This window comes from Syngnathoides biaculeatus, chromosome 7 (genome assembly GCF_019802595.1).
Source record: "Syngnathoides biaculeatus isolate LvHL_M chromosome 7, ASM1980259v1, whole genome shotgun sequence".
In the NCBI taxonomy this organism is placed as follows: domain Eukaryota; kingdom Metazoa; phylum Chordata; class Actinopteri; order Syngnathiformes; family Syngnathidae; genus Syngnathoides; species Syngnathoides biaculeatus.
The window spans coordinates 16,642,807-16,666,788 of NC_084646.1; the positions used below are offsets into that span (position 1 = coordinate 16,642,807).

General features: G+C 39.8%; 1 protein-coding gene across 4 annotated transcripts in view; it reads left to right on the forward strand.

Moving 5' to 3' along the window:
• Positions 1–23,982, forward strand: part of dennd1b (DENN/MADD domain containing 1B) — a 127,896-nt gene that overhangs the window by 74,652 nt on the left and 29,262 nt on the right. For all 4 annotated transcript variants that reach the window (XM_061825999.1, XM_061826000.1, XM_061826001.1 and 1 more), the window contains 5 exons: positions 721–821; positions 2,058–2,103; positions 7,396–7,497; positions 17,026–17,151; positions 22,466–22,567. In XM_061825999.1, the coding sequence (XP_061681983.1) occupies positions 721–821; positions 2,058–2,103; positions 7,396–7,497; positions 17,026–17,151; positions 22,466–22,567 (477 nt within the window). The remainder of the gene's footprint in view (positions 1–720; positions 822–2,057; positions 2,104–7,395; positions 7,498–17,025; positions 17,152–22,465; positions 22,568–23,982) is intronic.

Here is a 23,982-nt window from a genome sequence, read left to right on the forward strand (position 1 = left end):
GACACATTGTACTTTTTTTGACTGTCTGACATGAAATTAGACTAATCCTTTCCTTTTTTAAGTTGATTACATTATCAAAATGATCTCTATTTACTAAATGCCAGAATGGTGTTTTTTTTCCTCCATACAAAATGTATACAAATGTTTTTTTATATATAAATATTTAGTATATAGCATTTCTTAGCATAAAGCAATTGTGTTTTATCAGGCATTGTCGTACCATTCTTCACATCTTTTTTCCACTTTTCGTCATTCTGTGGCTCGGCTACAAAGGTCTAAGACAGACGCCTGTCAGCCAGTTGATCTTCTTTCCTCCTATAATAATAGCTTGAGGTTACATGTTCAACACAAAAGTCTGACATACGCTCACCTGCCGCAACATTCGGTACACTTGCAATCTTATGAGATGCAATACTTGTTTGAATTGACACTTTCAGAGAGTCCTTAATTTAACGCTAGAGGTGTGCAGTGACGTTTGACCAAACAGCATCATAATGTGTGTTTTTTTGTGATAATGAACGTATTGTTATACTGATTATGCCTGGTTCTGAAATCTCTAAAAACAGTGGTATCATCCTTATCATGGCAGTTAGTGATCAATCTATTGTTTTGGATTTCATCGTGTAGTTCATTGTAAAACAGGGCTTTGAAAACAACTTTTCTGTTATTTATGATTTTTTTCAATTAATTTGATTTTGTCCTTTCTCCTTTTCTCTTCAGTTAACTGCATGTGTCCATGGTGCTGCTGCTTTGCTCTTTCCAATGTACTGGCAGCATATTTTCATCCCCGTACTGCCCCCGCATCTTCTGGACTATTGCTGGTAAGGCTTGTCACCTCCGTGCACACACACACACACACACACACACACACACACACACACACATAAATAGCGTGGGTCACTTCATCATCTGTCACTCATCTGAGTGGACTGAAAGGGCCTTTTGTCTCGTCCATGTGGATTTCATCTTTTTTTTTTTTTTTTAAAGTGCTGCTTTTTATGGAATCATCACTGATTGGTCAGAGTGTGGAGTGTGAGGAACGCATCTGCCTTTATAAGCTCTTCATCACTGACTGTAAAATGTGATTTCCAACACTCTGGGAAGTATCAGCAGCAGTTGATTTAATCACGGGGGTGTCCTCAGAGCACTGATGACGAAAATAAAATTTTATTAGGTGATGAGCATGTACAGTATTGTGTTCCTGGATGCACTGTTGTGTGCCTGTGGATATTTGTTGATGGACGATAGTGTCATATCTCAGTTTGTTACACAACAGAGTTACGAGCCTGCTGTGTGTTGCTGGGTTGTATTAGGCTGATTGTGAGCCTGTAGCCCCGTAATCCTCTTAGGCAGTGATGATCTGACACAACACTATTTAATAAAAGAATGTCTGTATGAAAGTCTTCGAATGTGTTTCTATGGTTTGACTGCTGGATTGGATCTCTAACATCCCCCAATGATTTAAACATGTTCTTTTCAAATCATATTTCAAACATTCAGATGTAGTTAATGATGCCAGACGTATTTGGACAACGAAAAATGAAGTCTATTGACATCACTTATTAATGTTTAAAAATATAGTGGTGGTTATGTAAAGAATTGTGTTTCTCCAAACAATTGATTAAGATTTCTTAACTTTGTTTATTGGTTGATAACATGCAACCTGCTATTTAGTGTACTGTATATTTGATTAACCGAGATCAGTGAAGACGATGCTGATGATCTAGATTAAAACAGACATATTGAGATTTATTATATCTGATAAATTACGAATTAGAAATGATCCAAGGTCCAACTATTATCTTAAGTCAGTCTCAGACAAACCACACAAAATACATGCTTGTATACACGTGACAATGATCACTTTCAAAGTAAGAAATCCAAATGAGCTTTTTGTCCTTATATATATATATATATATATATATATATATATATATATATATATACACACATAAAGTAAAATGTATTCACTTTTAAACAGTTTTAACTGGATGTGTGGAATGATTTGTACTATGTGGAGTGATGATCATAACTTGTTTTTCTCTCCCCATCTGCAGCGCACCCATGCCATACTTTGTGGGAGTTCATCTTAGTCTGCTGGAGGTATGTTTGTTTGTCATTTACTATGCGTACACAGATAAAAGTGCATGCAAATATGTACGCATCATTATATATATATATATGTAGGATTGTGCATCTGGGAAAACTTTGCAAAGCAAGAAAATATAGGCAATAAGTTTCATGTTTCATTGTCTTTACTAATTTACAGGGACTGTTCATGAAGTAAAGATGTATGTAGCTTTCTACTTTTGGTAAAACGAAATATGGGCCATTTACAATGCACAGAGTTTTAAAGAATACTGGACACAAGGATTTTCCTTTTGCTTTTACTTGTTTTTCATGTGAAGCAATTGAGAAGGGTAAAGGCAAAAAAGGCACCTGCAGACCAACTCCATTGTTAGAAACCTTTGTATTGTTTGATGGGGCAAGCCATCACTGCCGTTGTCTCTGAGCTCATGTTGCAAGCTTCTGTCTGTGTGTGTGTGTGTCTGTAACAGTGCGTGCGTGTGCGTGCGTGTGTATGTGCGTGCGTGTGTGTGTGAGAGAGAGAGATATTTGTCTGACAGTTGTGGCAGTGGCAGTATTTATCACACTCTGCATCCATGACAGACACCCTTTCTTGCCACTCCATAATTAGTCCAGATCAGCATATGAGCCTCCACTGCACAGGCTGTCACAAAAGTGACAAACTAGAAAATTCACACTATGCTCCCCATCTCCCCCTCCACACACGGATACACCTGCCTGTATTCTGCATCACACTGAAATAATTGTTGCGTTTGTCACCATCAGGATGCATGCAGTGTAGCGCAGAATCACTGTGTTGTTGATGCATGAGATTTTAGTGCTGAGGAGAATGTAAAATTCTATTATTCTCTCTCAGTGCCATTCTTCATGTGCTGCGTGGTGTGTGTGTGTGGTGTGTGTGTGTGTGTGTGTGTGTGTGTGTGTGTGGGTGTGCACGTGATACAATGAAGATATTCTGATTGAACTTTTACATTGTCATCTGTAAAGGAGCATAAGAATAATATTTGAATGTAGCACTTATAAAGTTTGAAGGTGATACAGGTCTTTTGTTTGCTGCTGAAATGATGTAAGGGAAAAAATATAACACCGATACATAAAAAGGGTGTCGATTGTTAAATGAAGAACAAAAAAGAAACCAATACAAACAAGTAATTTATCCAGAGCTATTCAAATTATTATAAATGGTGAAACATGTACATTCATGTTTGTTTTTATTTTGTCTGAAATGTAATTGATCTTGGAGGGAAACATCCCCTTGGTGGTCTGGCAGTGTGGCCCTGAGCAGTTGAAGAGTCAGTCAGTGCTTTTGTTCATGGCACTTGAGCAGTAATCTGGGAATAAATTTTGTTTTAAGAGATACTCGTGAGATCTTTTACAATGGACTGATTATAAAATAAATTGCTGTTTTGGCTGTTCATTTAAATCACACTTGAAGGTTCATCTCAAAGTTGCTTTTAAAAACATCACTATTATCATTCATGTCAAATCAGTTAAAGATACATCCTTTCTGAAACAGACAGACTGTAGTAATATCTCATTGGTCCAACAAGTCCAACAATTATTTTGGACCCCACCAAACATGACTAGTAGGTGTAGTATCAGCCCAAACTACGACTGTAATTACTGTATGTGTATGTGGGATCCAATTTCTTGGTCACTTCATTTAGCTCATATAATGTAAACAGCAGTCTCAGTGTAATATCTTTTTTTTTTTTACGTCCGAGACCTTGTAGGTAGGTCCGACTTGCAAGTCAGAGCTAAACCCATAGGAATAGGAATCATGATGCAAGTTGAGTAAAGCTTGCAGGTCTTTGGGGGACAAAACAGGCAATGGCTGTAAAACATTCATTACAACTCCAAATTGTTTTTCTTAGTTCATAAAAGTCTACATTTATGCTGCCTGATAGAGACCTGTATTTACATAACTCACATTTTGAAAAAAGTTATACACTGTGGAATGTATTAAAAAATATGGCTTTGAACAAGAGAGGAAGGGAAACCAGTTAGTGCCCTATATGCATGTCCATGCTATGCTCTTTGCAGTGTCTTTAGGCATTTTTGCAGTTGTCTGAATGGGGTTCATTTCCAAATGTTGTCGTCTGTTAGCATAGCTGTTCAATTACACAAAACACACACGCAAAAATCAATTTTTATTTAATTGATACCATTTTTTTTTTTTTAGAAGTGTGGCATTATTTTCTGTATGTTGTTGTCTTTTGTTGTCCCGTTAGGGGTCGCCACACTGTATAGAGACTGTAATTGATGCAGGCGAGGACATGTGTCATTAACTCCTCTGGGTCTTTGATGACCATAATGACAAAGCCAGTTTTGTTCTGTCTGTACAGTTCCTTTTTTGTTGTTTTTTTACATTACTGTTTGTTTACATTACTGGGCATTTGTTTTTTTTGTAGTGTTGAAGGAATAAGGACCCTAGTAGCAGACATGTGATTGGATAGTGTACACTCAATTTAATAACAAAAGTAGAATGTAACATGAAAGGAGAAAGGGGAACTAAAAGTGCACATAACATGAGCAGAAGCAGCAAAAGTACAAACCACAAGAAACGCTGATTAAAAAAAAAAAAAAAAGTTCAGTGTGAAACAAGCAGAAGGATGATGTGAAGGGAAGAATAAAAAAAAAAGGGATTCTAACTGACACCAAATTCGGAGTGATACAGGTCCTTGGTCAGACACGAAAGGTCCTAAAATGAATAATACTACAGTACTCAAGCCAATAGTATACACACGATCGGAACAGCAAAGAACAGTGGAAGAGAGCAAGTCAGTACAATAATCTGGCGCCCTCCTCCTAATACACCTAAATGACCTACTTATTGACCCCTCCGTACAGGGCACTTAACCACGCCTCCTGAAGTGACGTCACGCCACGTGCGCTGACGTAAGACAAACAATTCGTAAAAAATGGCAAATACAATACAATACAATACATTGTTAGACGTGCAGACGCCATGCTTCTGATTTCATTCAAATCAACGATATATTATAGATTCTAAATACAATACATTCTGAACTGAGAGAGACGCCATGTTTCTGATTTCATTCAATCATTCATACGTAGCAATGTTATGCTAGCGAAGAACGTCTCATTCATTTATACGAGACGTGTATTAAAAATCAAATTTAGGGCAAACACAGTCTGGTTAAGCTTCGGCCGCGAGCCAACAAGAAACCGACACGTTTGTGCAGTCCGATCATCGCTAAATATCGCTCAACAAAGAATAAGTGTGTCAATCGTTCACACGTAGCGGTGTTATGCTAGCGGAGAACGTCTCATTCATTTATACGAGACATGTATTTAAAATCAAATTTAGGGCATACCTTCGTGCAAACATATCTGTTCCGGTTGATATCAGATGGATTTAGTTGATGATGCGGTCTTCGACAAAGTTTGATCCATTGAAGGCATTTTTCGTACTGGGTCTTCGGTTTTGGAAAGGGTACGAATCAAACTCCACCAACTAGCCTTTCAGGATACCTGTCGTCACTATTACAAAGTCCGTGACTACACCTCATAACCATATTTTTTGTCAAATAACCCAAATACGCGATAAAACGCTAACAAAACCTATACTGGACCATGCATTGTTGTCTGAGAAAATGGCGGGAGCAAAAACGGGCTTTGGTTTATGCAGATCTCTGGCCTCTGATTGGTCAGTGACGCGGACTGAGCAATATCCACGGAGGGGTCAATTGCCATCAGTTGTGCAACAGGAGGCCCCACCCCCCAGCAGTCAGCCAGGTTACAGGAGACTAAAAAAAAGAAAAAAAAAACAGCAGCACGACATTTGATTCATTGTTTGTTCTAAACCATTCACAAACTCGTGTTCATGAACTGAAGAAGTGTTTCCCATAAAAATGAATGCCAACAGAATTCATCCTTTCCAGTCTTTGAACCAAGTTATGTTGACCTTTTTTAATGAGTTCAGTCTTTGTTCTTCATAATACTGTACCGATTGTAGATTTTGACAAACCAAACTGCATATCGAGATCAGAAACATAAATTTCTTGTTTTGGCATTTGCCACACTTGATTCCCAAAAATATGAGCCAGACAACACAAGTCAATGCAAAATTCAGTTTTAAATTTTTCACGATATATTTTTTATTATTAAGGTAGAATAAAACAAACCTTCATGCTCCTGTGTGAAAAGTAATTGCCCCCCACCCTTTATTAAACCATATCTGTGGTTTATCATACCCGAATTCAATTTCTGAAGCCACACCTAGGGCTGACACTAGCACAGATGTTCTCAATAAAGAATTCCCTTAAATAGGACCTGCTGAACAAAGTAAGATACTGTAGTTGGTTTAACAGCTAGTTTGTCTGTGTGAGAGAGCGCACACAATCTTTTTTTTTTTTTTAATTACTGGCCTGTGTTATTGGTACTCTGTCAGCATTTAATTTTCTTATCGTGTTGGTGTGTGCCGTATTCAATAAATCTGGGAGAGCAAAGATATGTGTGTGATGAGGGAATGACATTGATGTGTATCTTGTGGCTCGTTGGATTTTTCACGTGTATGATGTGGCTCTTTGCCGTAACGCAGTAAAAAATGTGGCTCTTTGATCTCTTGTTGGCTACCCCTGCAATGGAAATTGAATACAACAATACAATTGCAATACAACAATGAAATTGTGCTATGGAGGTAGATTAGTGCCACCAGGATTTGAATTTGAAATGTAAATTGAAATGGGATTTGAATTGTAAATGCCACAGAAAAGAGGATCTGAATTTGAAATGTAAAGTGATCACATTTTTAATAGTTGCTGCAATTCGCTGTCTGAAATTCAACCGGCTACAATTCGCTGTCTAAATTTCACCGTCTGTGCCACCAGGCAGAACACGCAGCCAATCTCAGTTACGCTTTCATAGTAAGAAAGTGTAACTGGATTTGCTGGGTATTCGGTTTTGACCTGAAGTAACGCTGCATGGTGGCACAGACAGTGAATTTTAGACAGCGAATTGTAGCCGGTTGAATTGTTAACATTGAAAAGTTACAATGAAATACAACTATTGAAAATGTGACCACTTTACATTTCAAATTCAAATCCTGGTGGCACTAATTTACTTCCATATTGTACCAGCAAGTGGTGGAATAAGTAGAACATATTTTGGCGATGTTTCGAATGCAAGTGTCAAATGTACTTTAGAAAAATCAACTGAATCGATGCGGTGTGTGCAATCAAACCTAAACAAAGACCATGGTCAAGTACGCAATATTGGATCATTAAAATAAAATGTTAACTCATTAAAATCAGCTGATAATCTTGGGGTGTTGTCCTTTTTTAGAGAGTACGCAGTCGTTCGCTAGAGGATGTGGTCATCCTGAACGTGGATACCAACACACTGGAAAGTCCCTTTGATGATCTACACAACCTTCCAAGTGACGTGGTGAGACACTGGCACACATCTTTTTTTTTACTCAAGCAAAATTCTTCATTTTTTTTTTTTTTTTATTAAGCAGATTTAATTATTTTTTTTTCCTCTTTTGGACTAAATTTGTCTTCTACACTCCCATCCGCTGACTTATTCTCAGAGTCCAAACTTGTCATTGTATTGTTCTGCCCCCATCCCCACATCATTAATGACTGCAGTACAGGCCCCTCAGATTGCAGTTGTCTTAAGTAAACTCCCGTTGCGCTTTACAACGCTTGAAGGCAAACATCCTTCCCTGACCATCAGAGGCTTGTGGGAAAACTTGCAACTCCCTTCCCTTCATCTCCATCCATTCTTATCATTATTTTACCAAGTCTTGCCTTGCCGCCTGCCTACTGGCACGTTTCTGAGAGCGAGGGGTAGGAGGTGGGAATGAGGCAGGGCGAAGAGGCGATGGCTGATTTTCAAGGGGGAGAGAGTGGGAAGAAGGGGGCCAATTACCAGTGTGGGCCGTGAGGCCACCTGCCAGCGCGTCGTCTCTTTAATTAATAGAGCAATGATACTGTGGAGATGCTTCCTGTAACGGTGACCAACTTCAGGGTCACGCACACATTTGCACTCACACACAGGTATATATACACACAGACGCACACTCTCAAGATAATACACAACTTGTCTTCCCTTGTCTCTGTCGAAGCGGGATTGTTTATGTTTTCGGACGGTGCGTATTAAAGCTCCTCTGTGTGGTGCAGGAGCCCCCCCCGGTGAGGCTGCACACACAACATTACACACAGTGCTAATACTCCGATAGAATTGCATGCCGTTGTCTGGCCAGAGCAACTGCATATAATTCAATCGTCTACCCAGCAGATAACAACCCCCGCAATTCCCTCAGTTGTTAGCTCTTGACTCTCTGCATACGTAACGCAAATGCTCATTGGTACGACAATTGACATTTAGAAATTAAAATCATTAATAATAAATACATAGATAAATAATGATTTTTTTTTATTGACAATTATGTTACTCTTAGGCTATGTTCACACTGTCAATTCAGATTTTTTACATAGACCCTGGCTTATTTCATATGTAGATATAAATCATAAATGTCTGATCCGATGCACAAGTCTTGCTCATTTGACCTATCTGTCATCAAAAGGGGTCAACCGTCACAATTGTTTGATGAAAAGCAACAGTGGAACAAGGAGCAGAAAACAGTTGGTGGCAAAAAGAAAATGCTTTGTAATTAATAAACAGAAGAGAATGTTGGCTCCCATTGCACAAATTTCTTGTAATTGTTTAGTCGTGACGAGACCTACGTGCGCGGCCATATTTACTCCCATAAAAACACGGCACTTTCTGTTTTGTGCATATACATGTGACTTTGTGACCTGTGTTTTTGTAATGTGGACAACAAAATAAAAAAGATCGGATTTTACAAAAAAAACTCAATCTCAACACCACAAGAATTAAAGGTCAGGATCACCTTTTAGAAACATCTGATTATTAGGCCTTTGCCGCAGGTTGATCGGAAGAAGGGAAATCAGGCTAAATTTTGTTTGCGTTGTATATTTTTCTCTTTTCATGCTTTCCTCTGATGAGCTGATGGTCCCTGAACTGAGGTCTTGTGAGATACACTAAGCTCCCTTAAAATCTGTGATGGTGGTTTTTGTGCAACTTTTAAAGCTTATTTTTCCCAACAAATTCCAATGTATTTCTCAATTGTAAGAAGGAAAAAGCCAAAAGTCACATCTTTAGAGGAATTAAACTCAAAACGAAGTATTACTATTTTGTTGCTTCAATCATGATGGCCAATATTGTCGCATCGGGTTCCTCTCGCAAGTATTTGCCCTTTGACATTAATATTTGTCACTGTTGGGCTGAAACCTCTTTTGTCCAAAATTTGTTAATTTAATATTTTTTTCACATTTCCTGAGAAGGGTTGCGTCAGGAAGGGCATCCGGTATAAAAATTGTGCCAAACAAATATGTGCGTTCATATGAGATGACACGCTGTGGTGACCCCGAAAGGTACAAGCCAAAAGAAACTTACTTTAATATACTTTGTCAGTCCCTCAGATGTGTCTGTTTGCAATTTTTTTTTCATTATTACTCATCTGAAGTGTTGAAATGTGCTTTCCATCGTTGCAATGTTAATGGCTCAGGAAATGCTGTTTTTTTTTTCCCCCCTAAACATGATGGTTTTGACGCCAGCGGTATTCTGAAGAGGGTGGATTTCAGACCTACTCTAGTTATTCCCAAATGCCACAAAGAGCTTGGTTTGTATACAGTGGTACAGTCATAATAGGGCCTTCCCGAAACCTTTCCTATTGGATTTGAAGCACAGAATTGTTTAAATTGATAACAAAAAAATGTACCTGAATCCTCACCTGTGCTGCTTGCTAACCCCAGTGGGTTTCTCGTCCTGCTACACTCGCTGTGTCTCACCTTATACCTGGCACCTCAGTGGTCTGCACCTGTGGAATGGAGCCAAAATTCTTGGCAAAGTGAGTTTGTCGTAAAACGAAGTCAGGATTTTTGATAAGCGACAGGAGGCAAGTCGGAAGCCTTTGTCTTTCCCTTCTGTTAAATTAAGTGGCAGTCGCTGAGCCATTTTTGCTTTGATCTTGTGCTCACCATTTTTCCTGACTAACGACAGAACATAGCCCACATGTCATGTCAAATTACGCCACCTGAAACGGAAGGTGCACCGGCATTCATATATTTAACACTCCAAATCACTGTTGTTGTATTCTTTGCTTTTTGCTGCCTTCTCTCATCCTTTCAACCGGGTTGCTGGATTAATAAGCAAGCGAGCAGGTACTAATTAAGTGGAATTCCAGGTCTCTTGTTCGTCAGCTTGTTAGCGATGAGGACATGCCACGTGGCATTTGATGTTTGTGTTTACACACAGGGGGGATGTTTGAGGCATTGTGTAGTCAAACAGAGGCCTACAGTCTTAAATTAATGCTGAGTGATTCTCTGCCTGAGCTGAGCAGCCTCACATTGTTTGCGAGCCACTGAAGCCACCCTTCATTTCTCTCCAATGCCTCCTGTATTAGTCTCACTTTAAAAGCCCAGTGTCACTCTAGGTGAATGTATAAATAAAGTGGAATAGATTCAAAGCTGAAGGCCACAGGCAGGATTTTTATGTCTATTTCAAGTGTAACTAAGAACAAAAACGAAGTGCTCTGATGTTGATTTAAGGAAACCTTATGAGAACCTGCTAATTAAGTCGACGCAGGCTGTGAGCACATGTGGACTCTATTACGTGGGCCGAATGACCAGTGGTCGTTCTTTAAGCAGGTTCAGAGTTCACAGTTGTCCCGAATTAGCCATCCTTCCTCAGACAGGACCCCTACACCGGCTCCACGACTGTCCGCTCCCTTAATGGTCTCCCTCCACAATTTCACACGTAATATTTCAGATTTATTGACTTTCACAAATGCTACCATGCCAGTAGCAATTCCCTTTCCTTTAAAAAAAAAAAAAAAGGCAAAAAGATCTGAATCATCGAGTAATAGGACACAAAAATCACACCAGGCATTTTTTGTTGTTGTTGCTTTTTATGGGTTTTCTTTAGCATTTTTTTCTTTTTGCTTTGTTTTCATTACTTTTGATTTTCTCTAGAGGAAATGATAGTTTGAAGAATTGAGTTTGAGTAGTTTATATGCATAAATAAACAATATTAATTGGACAGAGACTGAGCTCGTGTCGTAAAATCAATGTGTTGACAAGCTTCCTGTAGAGAAAAATAGTAAATTTCTGCTAGAAGATCAAGGTGTTTTGGTTTCTTGTTCTTGTGAGGCTCACCGCTTCTCCTCTGCATAGACATTGTGCTGATAACTTATAATTGGCTTTTGGTTGGTTGGGCTGTTTACCTCGCTAGTCATTAAAAGTATCCAAGAATAGCAAATTAGGAGTCTGTTAATTCTGAAAACAAACATTGTGTGAGTGAAGCCGATTTTTATTTGATCCCTGCAACTGATGTGGAACCAATTTTTCATGTATTATTCTTTCTGTGCCACACGTTCAAGGTGAGGTGCTACAGTGCAGCTTTACATCCTTATTTTTCTGATGCTCTCTCACATCACAGCCTAATTCCTTCTATTCTCCTCCTCTCTGCCTTTCGCTACTTTGCTGACACCGTGTACCCATACACTCAGCTGTCGTGCATTTGATCATTTGTATTCCCAATCAAGGGGTAAATATACAGCGTACACTCCCCCTTCCTTTATTTCAAGCCTCTGTTTGGAGGTTTACAAATGAATGAGGGGGCTGAGGTTGTGTCTGCACCCCTCTCCTGAGATCACCTGGCACATTTAATCAAACATTGCACCTTTAATTTGGGTGTTCTTTCTGAAAACATCTACATCATCATCCGCAGTCGGCGGAAGGCAAACTCTTAAACATTTGAATTCACACAGACATAAAGTCCTCCATTGTCCAAAAGGATCTACTGTAAACCCGCTCACGTTATCGTCTGGGGATCTTTTTATTCGAGTTTTGTTTTACCCACTTTTCATTTTTAGATAAGTTTGCCATTTAACATTTTAAACGGTCATGTGCCGTATACACACACTCGCCCTCGTTTAGTGATAGTGCCTTCATTTTCCAATTGCGGTTGTGTGAATTAAAAGTAAAAAAAGGGGGCACGCCGTCAGCCACTGCGTAGGTTCGACCATGCTAGAGATGACATTTAACTGCAGTTAATTATGTATGCAAAACTCAGCCGCTCAGCTGCTTTAAGAGGTCAGCTTGACAAAATATCCCCACACTAGGGATGATCTCATGGCAATCCCTATTAAAGCATGTAGTCGGTTCCTCTTTTATTTATTTCACCTGACTTGTGCATTATATCGCCCTTACAACATGCCGTGAAACCAAGAATTACATGTCTCCCTGCACCTTAATTGCAGCTAATTGTGCCTGAATTTTAACTCATTTGATCAAGCTCTACCAAAGGCCCGATTAATAACAGAAGGCTTTTTTTTCATTATTTTTTGAAGAATTAAATCCTTAAATGTCTCTTGCTTTAAATACAATGAATGCATAAATTTAGAGTTGAAAAGAGTCGATTTTATTTGCGCACATATGTGAAAGGACAGGCCTGTTCAGTGGGTCTTTGTTCATATTTGTGTGTGCGCATACAGTTCAAACTGCAGAACATCAAAAGAAAGTGGGAGATTTTCATCGCTATTTTTTTCTTTGTAGTTCTTTAATTGCGTCCCCATGGCTTTCTTTCCATGGACAGAATCTTAAACAAAACATTCAGAGGGTTTCTTTTTTTGTGGGGATTTTTTTTTTGTGGGAAGAAAAAAAAACCCTGACTTTTATTCTTTTTTGTACAGTCAACTGTCAGGGCTGAAGGCTCATACTTAAGTTGCATTTTAACATGTTTTTGTGCACAACTTACTTTTTATTTATTTGATTGTACTGTGTTTTTACATAGCTTTGAATAAAGTATAATATTAAGAGGGTCTCCTACAGTAACACGTGTTTGACCAGCTGTTTGCGTTTGCCTCAGACACCCTCCGGCATCATGAAGAATTTTATTCAGGCGCTTTCCTTTTCAGTAACATCTTTACATTTTACCATTTTGAACATAAAAGAGGAATTTTAAACTAAAATAACCTTTTTACATACAAATTTGAACTGACTCATTCGTTTTTTCTGAGAAGTTGGAAATGAACCAAGCGTAACATTCAACCACTGAAAACTATTAAGCAAGAAATAATAATTTGCTAAGATTTTTTTTGGTTTGCAGAACACAAAATTTAAACATTCATGGCTGTATGATAATTTTTTTTTACTATTAAACATAATTTTAGTTGTACTGCAATGACATACTGGTGTAGTTACCATTAAAGAAATATAAATGTTTCGTTTATTACAAAATTGCTAATTTAGGTCAGCAATGGCATAAAACTTATATTGGGTGGTGATATGTTAAGCACATTACTTTAAGTGAATGGACAGTTTGTTAATATAATTGTTACGCTATTACACTATTTTCAATAGAGAACATGGAAACATTCCATTATTATTATTTATTTTATTTTTCAGACCATTCAGATGCTTGGTTGGTTTTAAAGCAGCATACATTTTAACCCCGTACAGCACATTATTGTAAAACTATATATGAAATAACTGATCAGGCATTGGATGAGCATTACAATGTATGATATTCGCAGCGCACTGGTGCATTTATTTCAACAAGTACAGATCAATTTTTCAATAAAGCTTTCTTTGGATCTGTTTTAAAGCTTTGCCTGAAGGTCAGCATCTCACCAGAATATGCGTACGTTATTTCTCCTTGTTTTGTATACATATTAATGCATCGCAGCGCAGGCGTGCGCACACACAGCTGTCTCAGAGTGTGGTATCATCCCTTACACTCAGGCAGAGCTCATCATTGCACCTGCTAATTACCGTCTCCAGCTGGAGAGTTAAATGGAGATCTGTTCGTTGTCTGACCTTTGACCCCGTGCTCTTTATGTGACGCACTTCAAACCCTGTTTGGGGCTGGCTGGGCCGGCCCTTAATGAGGCCCCGTGTCTGCCCTCTGTGGGCTGCGCGCCTCGGATGCCCCTCTTTCATCCACGACCATCCTCCCTTGATGTAAATTGAAAAGATCACAGCTATGGGGAGAAGACCTGGGCTGGAAAGGCCTCTCTGCATAGATTATGAATATCATAACTCAACAGTTTTCTTTGCACACCCCCCCTCTCCCCCACCCATCCACTCCCCCCTCCCCTGCCGGCAGCCCTCCCCCTGCACAATGCAATAGTTCTAATTGGACCCAATGGGGGACTTTCTTCCTTTGATCTCATCACCGCCACTGTGACTTTACACTAAAAAATGTCACTGCCAAATAGGGTTATCACCTGTAGAGCCCGGCCTTCCTCTGATGCTGGTACGCGTCTCGTTAGTTTCACTCAAACCGGAGAAGTTAATTAGTTTGACAGAACCATTACCGTGGAGACGTACCTGATGATTGCAGCGTGGGCTCCGCAGTCAAACTCCAATTACCAAACACACTTATTTTCATGTAATATGCAAAAGGTACATAACGATAGCAGGGCTTTGCTCTCGTCTCTCTCGACAAAACCAATATTCAAGTATGTTCCTCGCTCTCCCAATATATTTGAAACAGTTGATTGATCGCCCACATGTGACATCGGAGGAATTTTAATCACCCTTAAACTTTTGAATAGAACTTTTTTTTTTTTTGTTACCGCTAACACTGAGAAAGAGAACACAACTGATTGTGTCCCTATCTCATTAAAAAGTGTTTGCCAGCGCAATGCTCTCACCCGTTCAAAGCTACTGCACACAACTAACTCTGTGTGTAGAGTAAACTCAGCTAGCCCGTCTTGTCTGACAGTCTTTGGGGTATGCCTCCCCCACTTAGACTGACATTGTGTTCCCTTTGATTTGCACCCCACCACCACCAAATACGGGAAGAAAAAAAAAAGACATTTTAATGAATTGCAAGTATGAGGGGGAAAAAAAAAAAATCTAAAAATGCACATAAACATGAAATATTAATTCTAGAAAGAGCTTTACACAAACATAAAAGCATTTAGCACAATGAGTGAATATGGAGATGACACTTGTTAATTTAACCGTGATAAACTTTCTGTTTGATGCCTGGGAGCATTTGCAATGGCAGCACGTGGGACGCTGTGGAGAGTGAGAAAACCCAGGAGAGATGAATAGACGCTGCTCATTTTGTCTCTGTCCCAGTTTAAGACTGACATTCTCTCCATCTCTCTGTTGCCTTCTTTCTTCTGCTCACACTCTCTGTTCCTTTCTGCCTGTCCTCCGCCTGAGCTCTCTGAACACTTTGCTTCTCCTCCCTGAAGTTTTCCCGATCGGCTAATTGCGGATACCCAGATAGCAACGTCTCAGGATTGCTGCCGCTTCACAGCATGATTATTTAACCGTCTCTGATCACAATTGTCCTGTAATACCAAGCAACATGGGGTCATTTAGTAATGGACACACACTAAAGAGACACATTGTATTGCTAAAATTAGGGTGGTGAAGGTACTATTCTGGTCAAATATTCATGGATATAAAAGAACATTTATTATATTAATGCTCTGAGTTTCATATTCACTTTAAGAGGACAACATTGGAGACTTTCTATTGTAACGCTTGAGTAGTTGGTGGATTTGGCTCATTAATTCAATAAAGTCGAACATGACTATCGTGATTCCCTCCCCTTTTTTTTTTTTTTTTAGTAATGTGCAGGCCATATTGTCTCTATTAATTTAGAGAAATACCCTATTGAAGTGCCCACAAGAAATGCAAAGGTTCTTATAGCCTGAAGATGACCTCTACATTCAGACCTTAAATATTTAATTTACAAATATAGTTTTTTGATTGTGTTCATTTGTTACCAATAAAGTGTAATAGAGGAAATATGGGACAGAAACCTCGGCGTATGTATTATGTATCTCACACACACAGCGAAGTTGTTTTGTTTTGTTAGATTTTCTTCAAAAGTTTTAGTGGAAAACTGACATATCTGAAGCTACTTGAAATTCTTTGTTTGAAAATCGTTCTTTTCAGCACAGCAAATCCCTCAAATTTGTGGAGTCATTATTTAGGTGTGTGTCTTAGCTTGGTTGTGCACAGTGGCACTAGCGCAGGCTCAGTGACACTGTTGTTGCTGCAAATGGTCAATTATGTACCCTAAAACTATAAAATATATTCACAGAATATCTATGTATTTTTAATCAAACCCTGACATGATGATTCCTATTTTTATGAACTAAATTAGGACTTGATCAAGTATTCAACCTGCTGAAAAGATGTGCTATGTGCGAAGCTGGCACTGCCAACACATAGAGCAGCAGTCCCTTTCTGCCGCCTCCTCTCACTTCTCCCTCCTCATCCTCCTTCAGTCAGACTGCTGCTGAGCAGGTGAGGAGAGACTCTTGACAACTTCTTTCCCAGACTCCCCGGAGACCGTGGCCAGGGTGAATCTTTTGTCATCCTAAAACAAGCTCAGGCCTGCTACTCCTCTCCTCTTGCCTGGAGTCTTGGAGCCACAGCCAGGAGAGGGGAAAATAATTAAAGACATTTTATGTCAAGAGGCCCTTTCTAGAGAGAGCTGGAAGAGCCAGCGGGGGCAGGGGAACATAGTGGAAGTGGAAACAAGTAGAGGAGTAAGAAATGGAAGGAGAAGTGGAACAGCAAAAGCAAAAAGGTGATGGGAAGGAGGCCTGCTACGAAAGGAAAAGCAAGGATACGAGTTTCCATTTCCCCTCTTGCCACTCCCCATCCTCTGTTCAATTAGCAAAGCAGCAGGTGCTCCCAGCAGCACAAGGCATACACACGGTGGAAAGGCTGGAGTGTTCGTTTCCTTTTCTCCTGTCTATTTTTCTTTTTTGTGATGACCTGCAAATGTGATGTTTCACACTCTGAACAGTCTGGCTCCCCCCCACACCAATATCAGAGGTGATAATTTAACTTTTACCCCTCCGTATCCCGACTTCTCTCATTGCATTTTTCTCATCTTGTTTTCCACCAGGTGTCCTGTCTGAAAGGCAAGCTTAAGAAGCAGTCAACAGCAACAGGAAGTGGTGTGGCAAGGGCCTTCCTGAGAGCACAGGCCGCTCTGTTTGGCTCCTACCGGGACGCCCTCCGATACAAACCTGTAAGACTTGTGCAGCATTGATGATCTAAACTAACTGCTCTGGGTGGTATGAAGACAGCTTGACTTGTTGGCCGAGCTAACCTTGTTATGATGCTCAATTAAGCTACAATAAAATAGAACATACATACTGTATGTTCTTCTGAGAGAGTCCTAAACATGCAAATAGCTCCATCAGTTTCGATGTGTAAAGGTTCTGTACCTCATGCCACTTAATTATTCACGAATCTTTGAGAATTGTCCTGGAAAGTAGTAAACTACCATTCCAAGTATTCTCTTCAGGCAGTCTTCAGTCTCATTAAGAGATTTTCACAAATAGCAGACTATTAACTGGACAGAATCAACAACGCTCCCAGTAACGGCAAACCAATGGACTCCTCCTGCAGATCAAATCCCAGATTACTCTATTCCTATAGGAAACATTAAGTGTTTTAATAATTTGTCAAAACTCACATAAATTATCTAAATTACATACAACTTCTGGAAAAAAAAATCTTTGCTGATTTAAGACACTTGAATAATTTGCCTATATCATTAGAGGGAGGAATAGCTACAATTAAAAATGAAAACCTTACCACAAATTATTTTCAGTAGTCAGTCAATATTCAAACTTTCAATTTCCATTTAAGAGCACATTTAAATGGTTTCAATCCTTGGAGTCTGCTCTCAGAATTTTTTTAAATTTAAAAAAAAAAAAAAAGTTACCGTAAATAGAATTGTCTTCAAAAAAGTAAACAATTACATTACAAATAATTATTTGGTTTAACAAAATTGGGCTTCCAGCTCATAAAACCCACAGATTAACAGATTCAAACATTTGATTTCGACGGGGGAAAAAAAATGACTTTGCAGTTTTTGTAGAAAAAAAGAAGGGTCACATTAAATCAATCAAAATATGGTACTTTCAAAACAATATGTTAATCATCAATACTTGGCTGAGAATCCCTTCGCTTCAACCACTGCCTCAATGCGTTGTGACATTGAGGCCATCAGCCTGTGGCATTGCCTTGGACTTATGGAAGCCCAAATTTCTTTGATGCTGGCCATCAGTTCGTTGTTTTGAGTCTGGTGCTCCTCATTTTTCATCTTGATAATACGTCATGGATTCTCAGTTAGGGTTTAGAGCCAGTCAAGTTTGCTGGTCAGTCAAGTATTGTGATGGCATGGGCATCAAACCAGGTTTTTGTGCTTTTGGTCGAATGGGCTGGGGCCGGGTCCTTCTGGAAGATGAAATCTGGATCTCTGTACAATTCCTCAGCAGAGGGCGTCATGAAGTCCTCTAAAACATTTGGCCTTGGATTTAAAGGGGAAATCCAGTGCTTTGCATGAACAATTTATCCAATAGGTCATGTAATATGTACTCTATTTATACGCACTTACGTCTCGCGCGTAGGCCTCCGAGTAGTCAGACTCTGGCGTCATTCCGCCCAAAGAACCATCCAAATATTCAACATTATTTACAGCTACAGGTTGAAATCTGTATGGAAGTATTCTTCCATCTTCCCGATCAACCTATTTCTTCATCAAATGAAGACAAATCCGAGAAAGCAGCGCTGGGCAAATAGAGAACATATTACATGACCTATTGGATACATTGTTCATGCAAAGCACTGGATTTCCCCTTTAAGCAAGCAGAGTTTACCAACACCTGCACTGGAAATTGCACCCCAAATCATGACTGACTGTGGCTATTTCATACGGGACCTCAAGCAGCTTGGTCTCTGTTCTCCACCCATCTTCTTCCAAACCCTTGGACCTTGATTCCTAAATGAAAGGCACTCATTACGTTCATCGGAAAAGAGGACCTTGGACCTCAGGCCAACAGTCCAGTCCTTCTTCTCCTAGGCCCAACCGAGTTGCGTCATACGTTGGCTCAGGCTCAGAAGCAGCTTGACCTGAGGAACCCAACTGTTTTCCATCTCCGGATGCGCCTGAATGTGGTTGTTTTTGAAACGGTGACTCCTGCCTCATTCCACTCTGATAATCTACTGAAACCCACGGTCATTTCTTTCTCTTCTCCTGACACATTTTGTCCTTCCAATGATATGCTTGGATGCAGCATTCTGTGAACAGCCAGCTTCCTTAGCCTCCTTAGCTATGAACATTTGTGGCTTATACATCCTACAGAGGGTACCAATGATGGTCTTCTGGCCAGTTGTCAAGTCTTCATCCTTCCCTATTCTGAACCCAACTGAGACAATTTAACGACATCTGGGTAAACTTGTGCAGGTGTTTTGAGTGTAGTAGAAGATTGTCAGATCATCTATAAGCCATGAAGGTTTTACGTTTTAAATGGAGTTATGGATTATAAATGAACTTTTTGATATTACATTTTTTTGGAAAGGGCCTATTTATTGAATATTAGGAAGGTATAGCACACATTAACAATCTCACTCATGGCTAATTGAAGCAAATGTCAGTGGTTGGACTGAGCCTGTTTAGATCGTGGGTAAAAGGTGACTTTGCAGGCAGAGTGCAAGTTTAAGGTGGGCCTGTCTGGAGCAATGAAATGTCAACACATCTGAGAAGACTCAGGACATTTCTTTTCAAGATCTCTTAGCCATCTTTGGAGTTTGACTTTCCTTTGCTAAGCCCTGCTAACATCACTTAACTGGATCTTTTCTGCGGATCAGGTCTGAGTCGGAGAAGACTATATACTACATACAGCATGTCCTGTTTGACAAATAGTGAAGCCTTTGTTCCTTTAGCTTTGAAACTAATTGGACTTTGTGGACTCCCACTCGCCAAGTTTCTACATTATTGATGCCGTCTTGCTTTTCTGTGAATACAGACAGTGTACGAACAAACTGCCTCCCCTCTGACACAAGCACTCACGCTCAATGTTGTGTTTCAGAACATGTACATGATTTCTTATTGGTTCTTTACAGACAGCATTCTTGCAAAACCTGTGTTACCATGAAGGCCATGGCGTGCACGCACACACACGTGGTTCAACCTTGTCTTGCACCAAGTCGTGATATTTGTGGAATAACTCTGCCCAGACTCAAGGGACCCCGGCTGTGATTTGTGGGCCCATATGTCTTGACAGAAGGAAGGGTGTGGAAATCCTCTTGAGTTGTAAATAGAACAATACTAGGAAATGCTAATTAGTCCAAAAGCAATTCAATGATTAGAAAAAAACATTTCACAAGTTCATCATTCCTAGCTTATGTTCTTCCAGGTGCCCATCACATGCTTGGAGCAGCACAGGAGGTAAAGAACAACCTGACATAACATTTAAAATGACTTTCAATATTGATGAAGTCGTGTCAGGTCTGTGGGTGCTTGGCCGGCTGTGGGCCCTCGTTACTAAAGAGTGTCTTAATTGTAACCACGGGTAACAGAGAACAGCTTGCCAACCCATGGTCATATGTGGAAGAAAACCTTCTTGTTATGATAAAGACGGGGATTAGTAAATAGGAAATAATATGCAGACAGTCAAATGAGTTTTCCAGGAAACCAAATTTCATAACATCATGCATTTAGAATAGATTTTTTAAAATCTCAATACAGTTGCGGGTGAGCTGGACACTGTCCCATGTGATTTTGGACTGGTCACCAGCCAACCAGAGAGCACAGAAACAACCATTCACACTCAAATTCACTCCGATGGATGATTTAGCGTCTTCTATAAAATTTGCATGCATACAAGTCAATCCATCCATCCATGCATCCATCCATTCATTTTCTTAGCCGCTTATCCTCAGAAGGGTCGCGGGGAGTGCTGGAGCCTATCCCAGCTTTCAATGGCGAGGAGGCAGGGGACACCCTCAACTAGTTGCCAGCAGGGCACATAGAGACAAACAGCCACACTCGCTATCACACCTACTGGCAATTTAGAGTGTCCAATTAATGTTGCATGTTTTGGGGATGTGGGAGGAAACCGGATTGCCCGGAGAAAACCCACGCAAGCACGGGGAGAACATGCAAACTCCACACAGGGAGGGCTGGAACCCGGGTCATCAGAGCTGCATCATCATGCCGCCACATGCACACAAGTCAACTCTGGATTTTGATATTATTTTGAGGATTTTATCATCCAGCTAAGGGGGAAACTGAAAAATCTGTTACCTAACAAACAGTAAAAAGATTTTCATGTGGTATTAGGTTTTGGAATTGGTCTTATGAAATGTATTTTCTTGTGTTGAATATTTATAATTTATGAGTTTCACTTTTGGAATTGCAATACTGAATAGCATGAACTTTCCTTCAGTGTTCTAATTTACTGAGATGAATATGAGATAGAACCATAGGGTGGACAATTAAATGCCAAAATGCACCATCCCTAGCAGAAGTGCACAAACCTTTGATTCGCACAAACATGACTAGTTGCACAAAGCTGAAATGACTGGAATTTTATCAAGGTGAGAAGTGATATTGCCAAGACTATAACATCACAAAACCGTCGTGCAATGTCTTTTCTAAACAGATACTCAGCCTGACTGGTTAAGTGTACACAGACCTAATAAGAATTTCCCAGCATGCGTTCCAGTTTTGTTTTGCTCCGTACGCCTTAGGCGGCGGCAGCAGCAGCAGCCAGATGGGGCCTTGAAAAATGATTAAACTCTCCTTTATGAGAGAATGAGCCTTGAAAACTTTTTCGTGATGTAAGTGGAGCATTATTCCTGTGATGTAATTTGGGCCACTGCCATCATCCGCCCATCCCTGAAAATGGGGTTAGTCTCCTAGTGTTGTTGTTTTTTTATTGTGTCAAACTGCGCTCACAGCCACACCACCAGACAACACGCATTGTTTCACAGCAAAGAATTTAGAGCATTATTGCACTATGTGAGAATTATGTTAATTATCAGAAAGCATGTATTGAAAATGACTTAGGGCTCTGTGTGAGTGGCCTACAGTGGATTTGTTGTCATCCTCTGTGTCTACAGCTCACAGGCCAACAGACATGATGTAAGGAACAGTAATAACGTCTTCATGGGGAGTACTGTGAAATTTACTGTGTACGCTCTGCTAAGGGAACTTTTTTCCCTCTTTTTTCCCTTCCTTCCTCTTTCCGTCATGTCCCCTCTCAGACATTTCTCGACCCACTAATGAAGAAATTTGTTGAAATACTTACTTCAGACGTTTTGTGGTGTAGAACACAGTGTGAATGACATTGTGCTTTTTATCATTAATTTAGTCTGTTTTATGACCACCTGCTGCTCGAGTTGACTGACGAATCCTTCCCTCTCCCTGTAGTATATTTTTAAACTCCTTCGATTGTATTAAAATTAAACGCCTAGTAGTTGTCAAAATGATTAGTGGTAATTTCTGTGTATCAAAGTAATTGTCAATACTGTTTGTGTGGACACCTCAGGGGGAGCCAATAACATTCTGCGAGGAGAGCTTTGTGAGCCATCGCTCCAGCACGATGAGGAACTTTTTGTCCATGGCTGTCAACCTGCAGCTCTTCAAACAGGTACATTGAAAAGTTTTTGGAGCAGTTTGATTGCTTTTGCTTTGTTTTCCACCATTCCCCTTTATGCTTTCCTTTTTGTACTCTAAGCAAAATGTATTTCCTACCATACTCATTGGCCATCATCACTCAGCCACTGTTTAAGTCACAAGTCAAAATCTGAATTGTCGTTGCAATGTTGCACATTACAGGCAATATAATAGACATACTGTATATTTTCACTCAACGAACGTTGCGTAGCCCTTAAGACAGATGAATACAGTGTATAAAGTATCAAATAGTTTTACAATACTGTATTGATAATTTGTAATGTGCCTATAGATGAAACAGCGACGGTTGTGGGCAAAATATAAGTGCGCATGGTATGTATCGAGCCAGGTATGTTTAAAAGAATGGGAATGAGCGAGCCTTTAACAATATTCACAGCCTCGCTTTTATTCTGGCCCAAGTACTCTTTCTTTCTGTAGGAGCCCACTTGTTTCTGAACTCTCACTCTTTTTCTGGTCTAATAAATGTGATAAAGTGCAATATATTCTATGTGCACCATCAAACGCCTATACATGCCCGTTGTTAAGAACGTCCATATACTACCTTGTCTCCAAGGGCGACACGCCAACTTTTTTTTGTGCGTGCGCACAATGGTCTGGTTCCAACAGGTTCGTGCTTATTGCACACTACGCCTTAAAGTCCAGATTTACTGTATGTTTGAATATTTCTCTGGAAAAGAGAAGAATACTGAGTCTGGGAAAGGTATGATGTCAGTACTGCCACTGAGACTTGTAAGAGGTAAATATTTTCACATATTCACCTAGTGATGGCTTCTTTCTTCTAGTTGCTCCCCCTCTTTAAAGTTTAGTGCAAATCTGTTTTGTGTTCATCTGTCCAACTGTCTTAGTATTGAAATTACAAGCAGAGAGAGTTGATAGAAACGGTTATGAAAAGGCCAGTCACTTGAAACGTGATTGGATGAAGGTTCCGTCTGTAAAAGCCATCAATAAGATCAACAAGTCGAAGAGTTGGAAGAAGGGTAAAAAAAAACAAACCCGTCTAAGCATTTTGCGACACTGATGAGAATCATGCTACTTCACATAATCAATTCATCATTTTATATCAGCTTTTATGCCGTGTGCTCAGCAAATGATGTGCTGAGTTGGTGTAATTCAAGTTAGCTTGGAGAATTTTTACATTTTTTCCAAGTGATGAGAAGCAGTGAAGACAGAAGCCTGGACTCCTCGATGGTGGCTGACCTCATGAATGTTTACAGTGCTTATCTCAGCATACGCTCTTGCCGGCGCAAGCCTGTTGAACGAATTTTAATTAGGAGAATTTCCAATTCACTGACACATACAGTATTCCATTGTGGTTTTCACTGTATGCGCTTGCACCTTGTGTGTGCAGTTATCCTTTATTCATGTGAG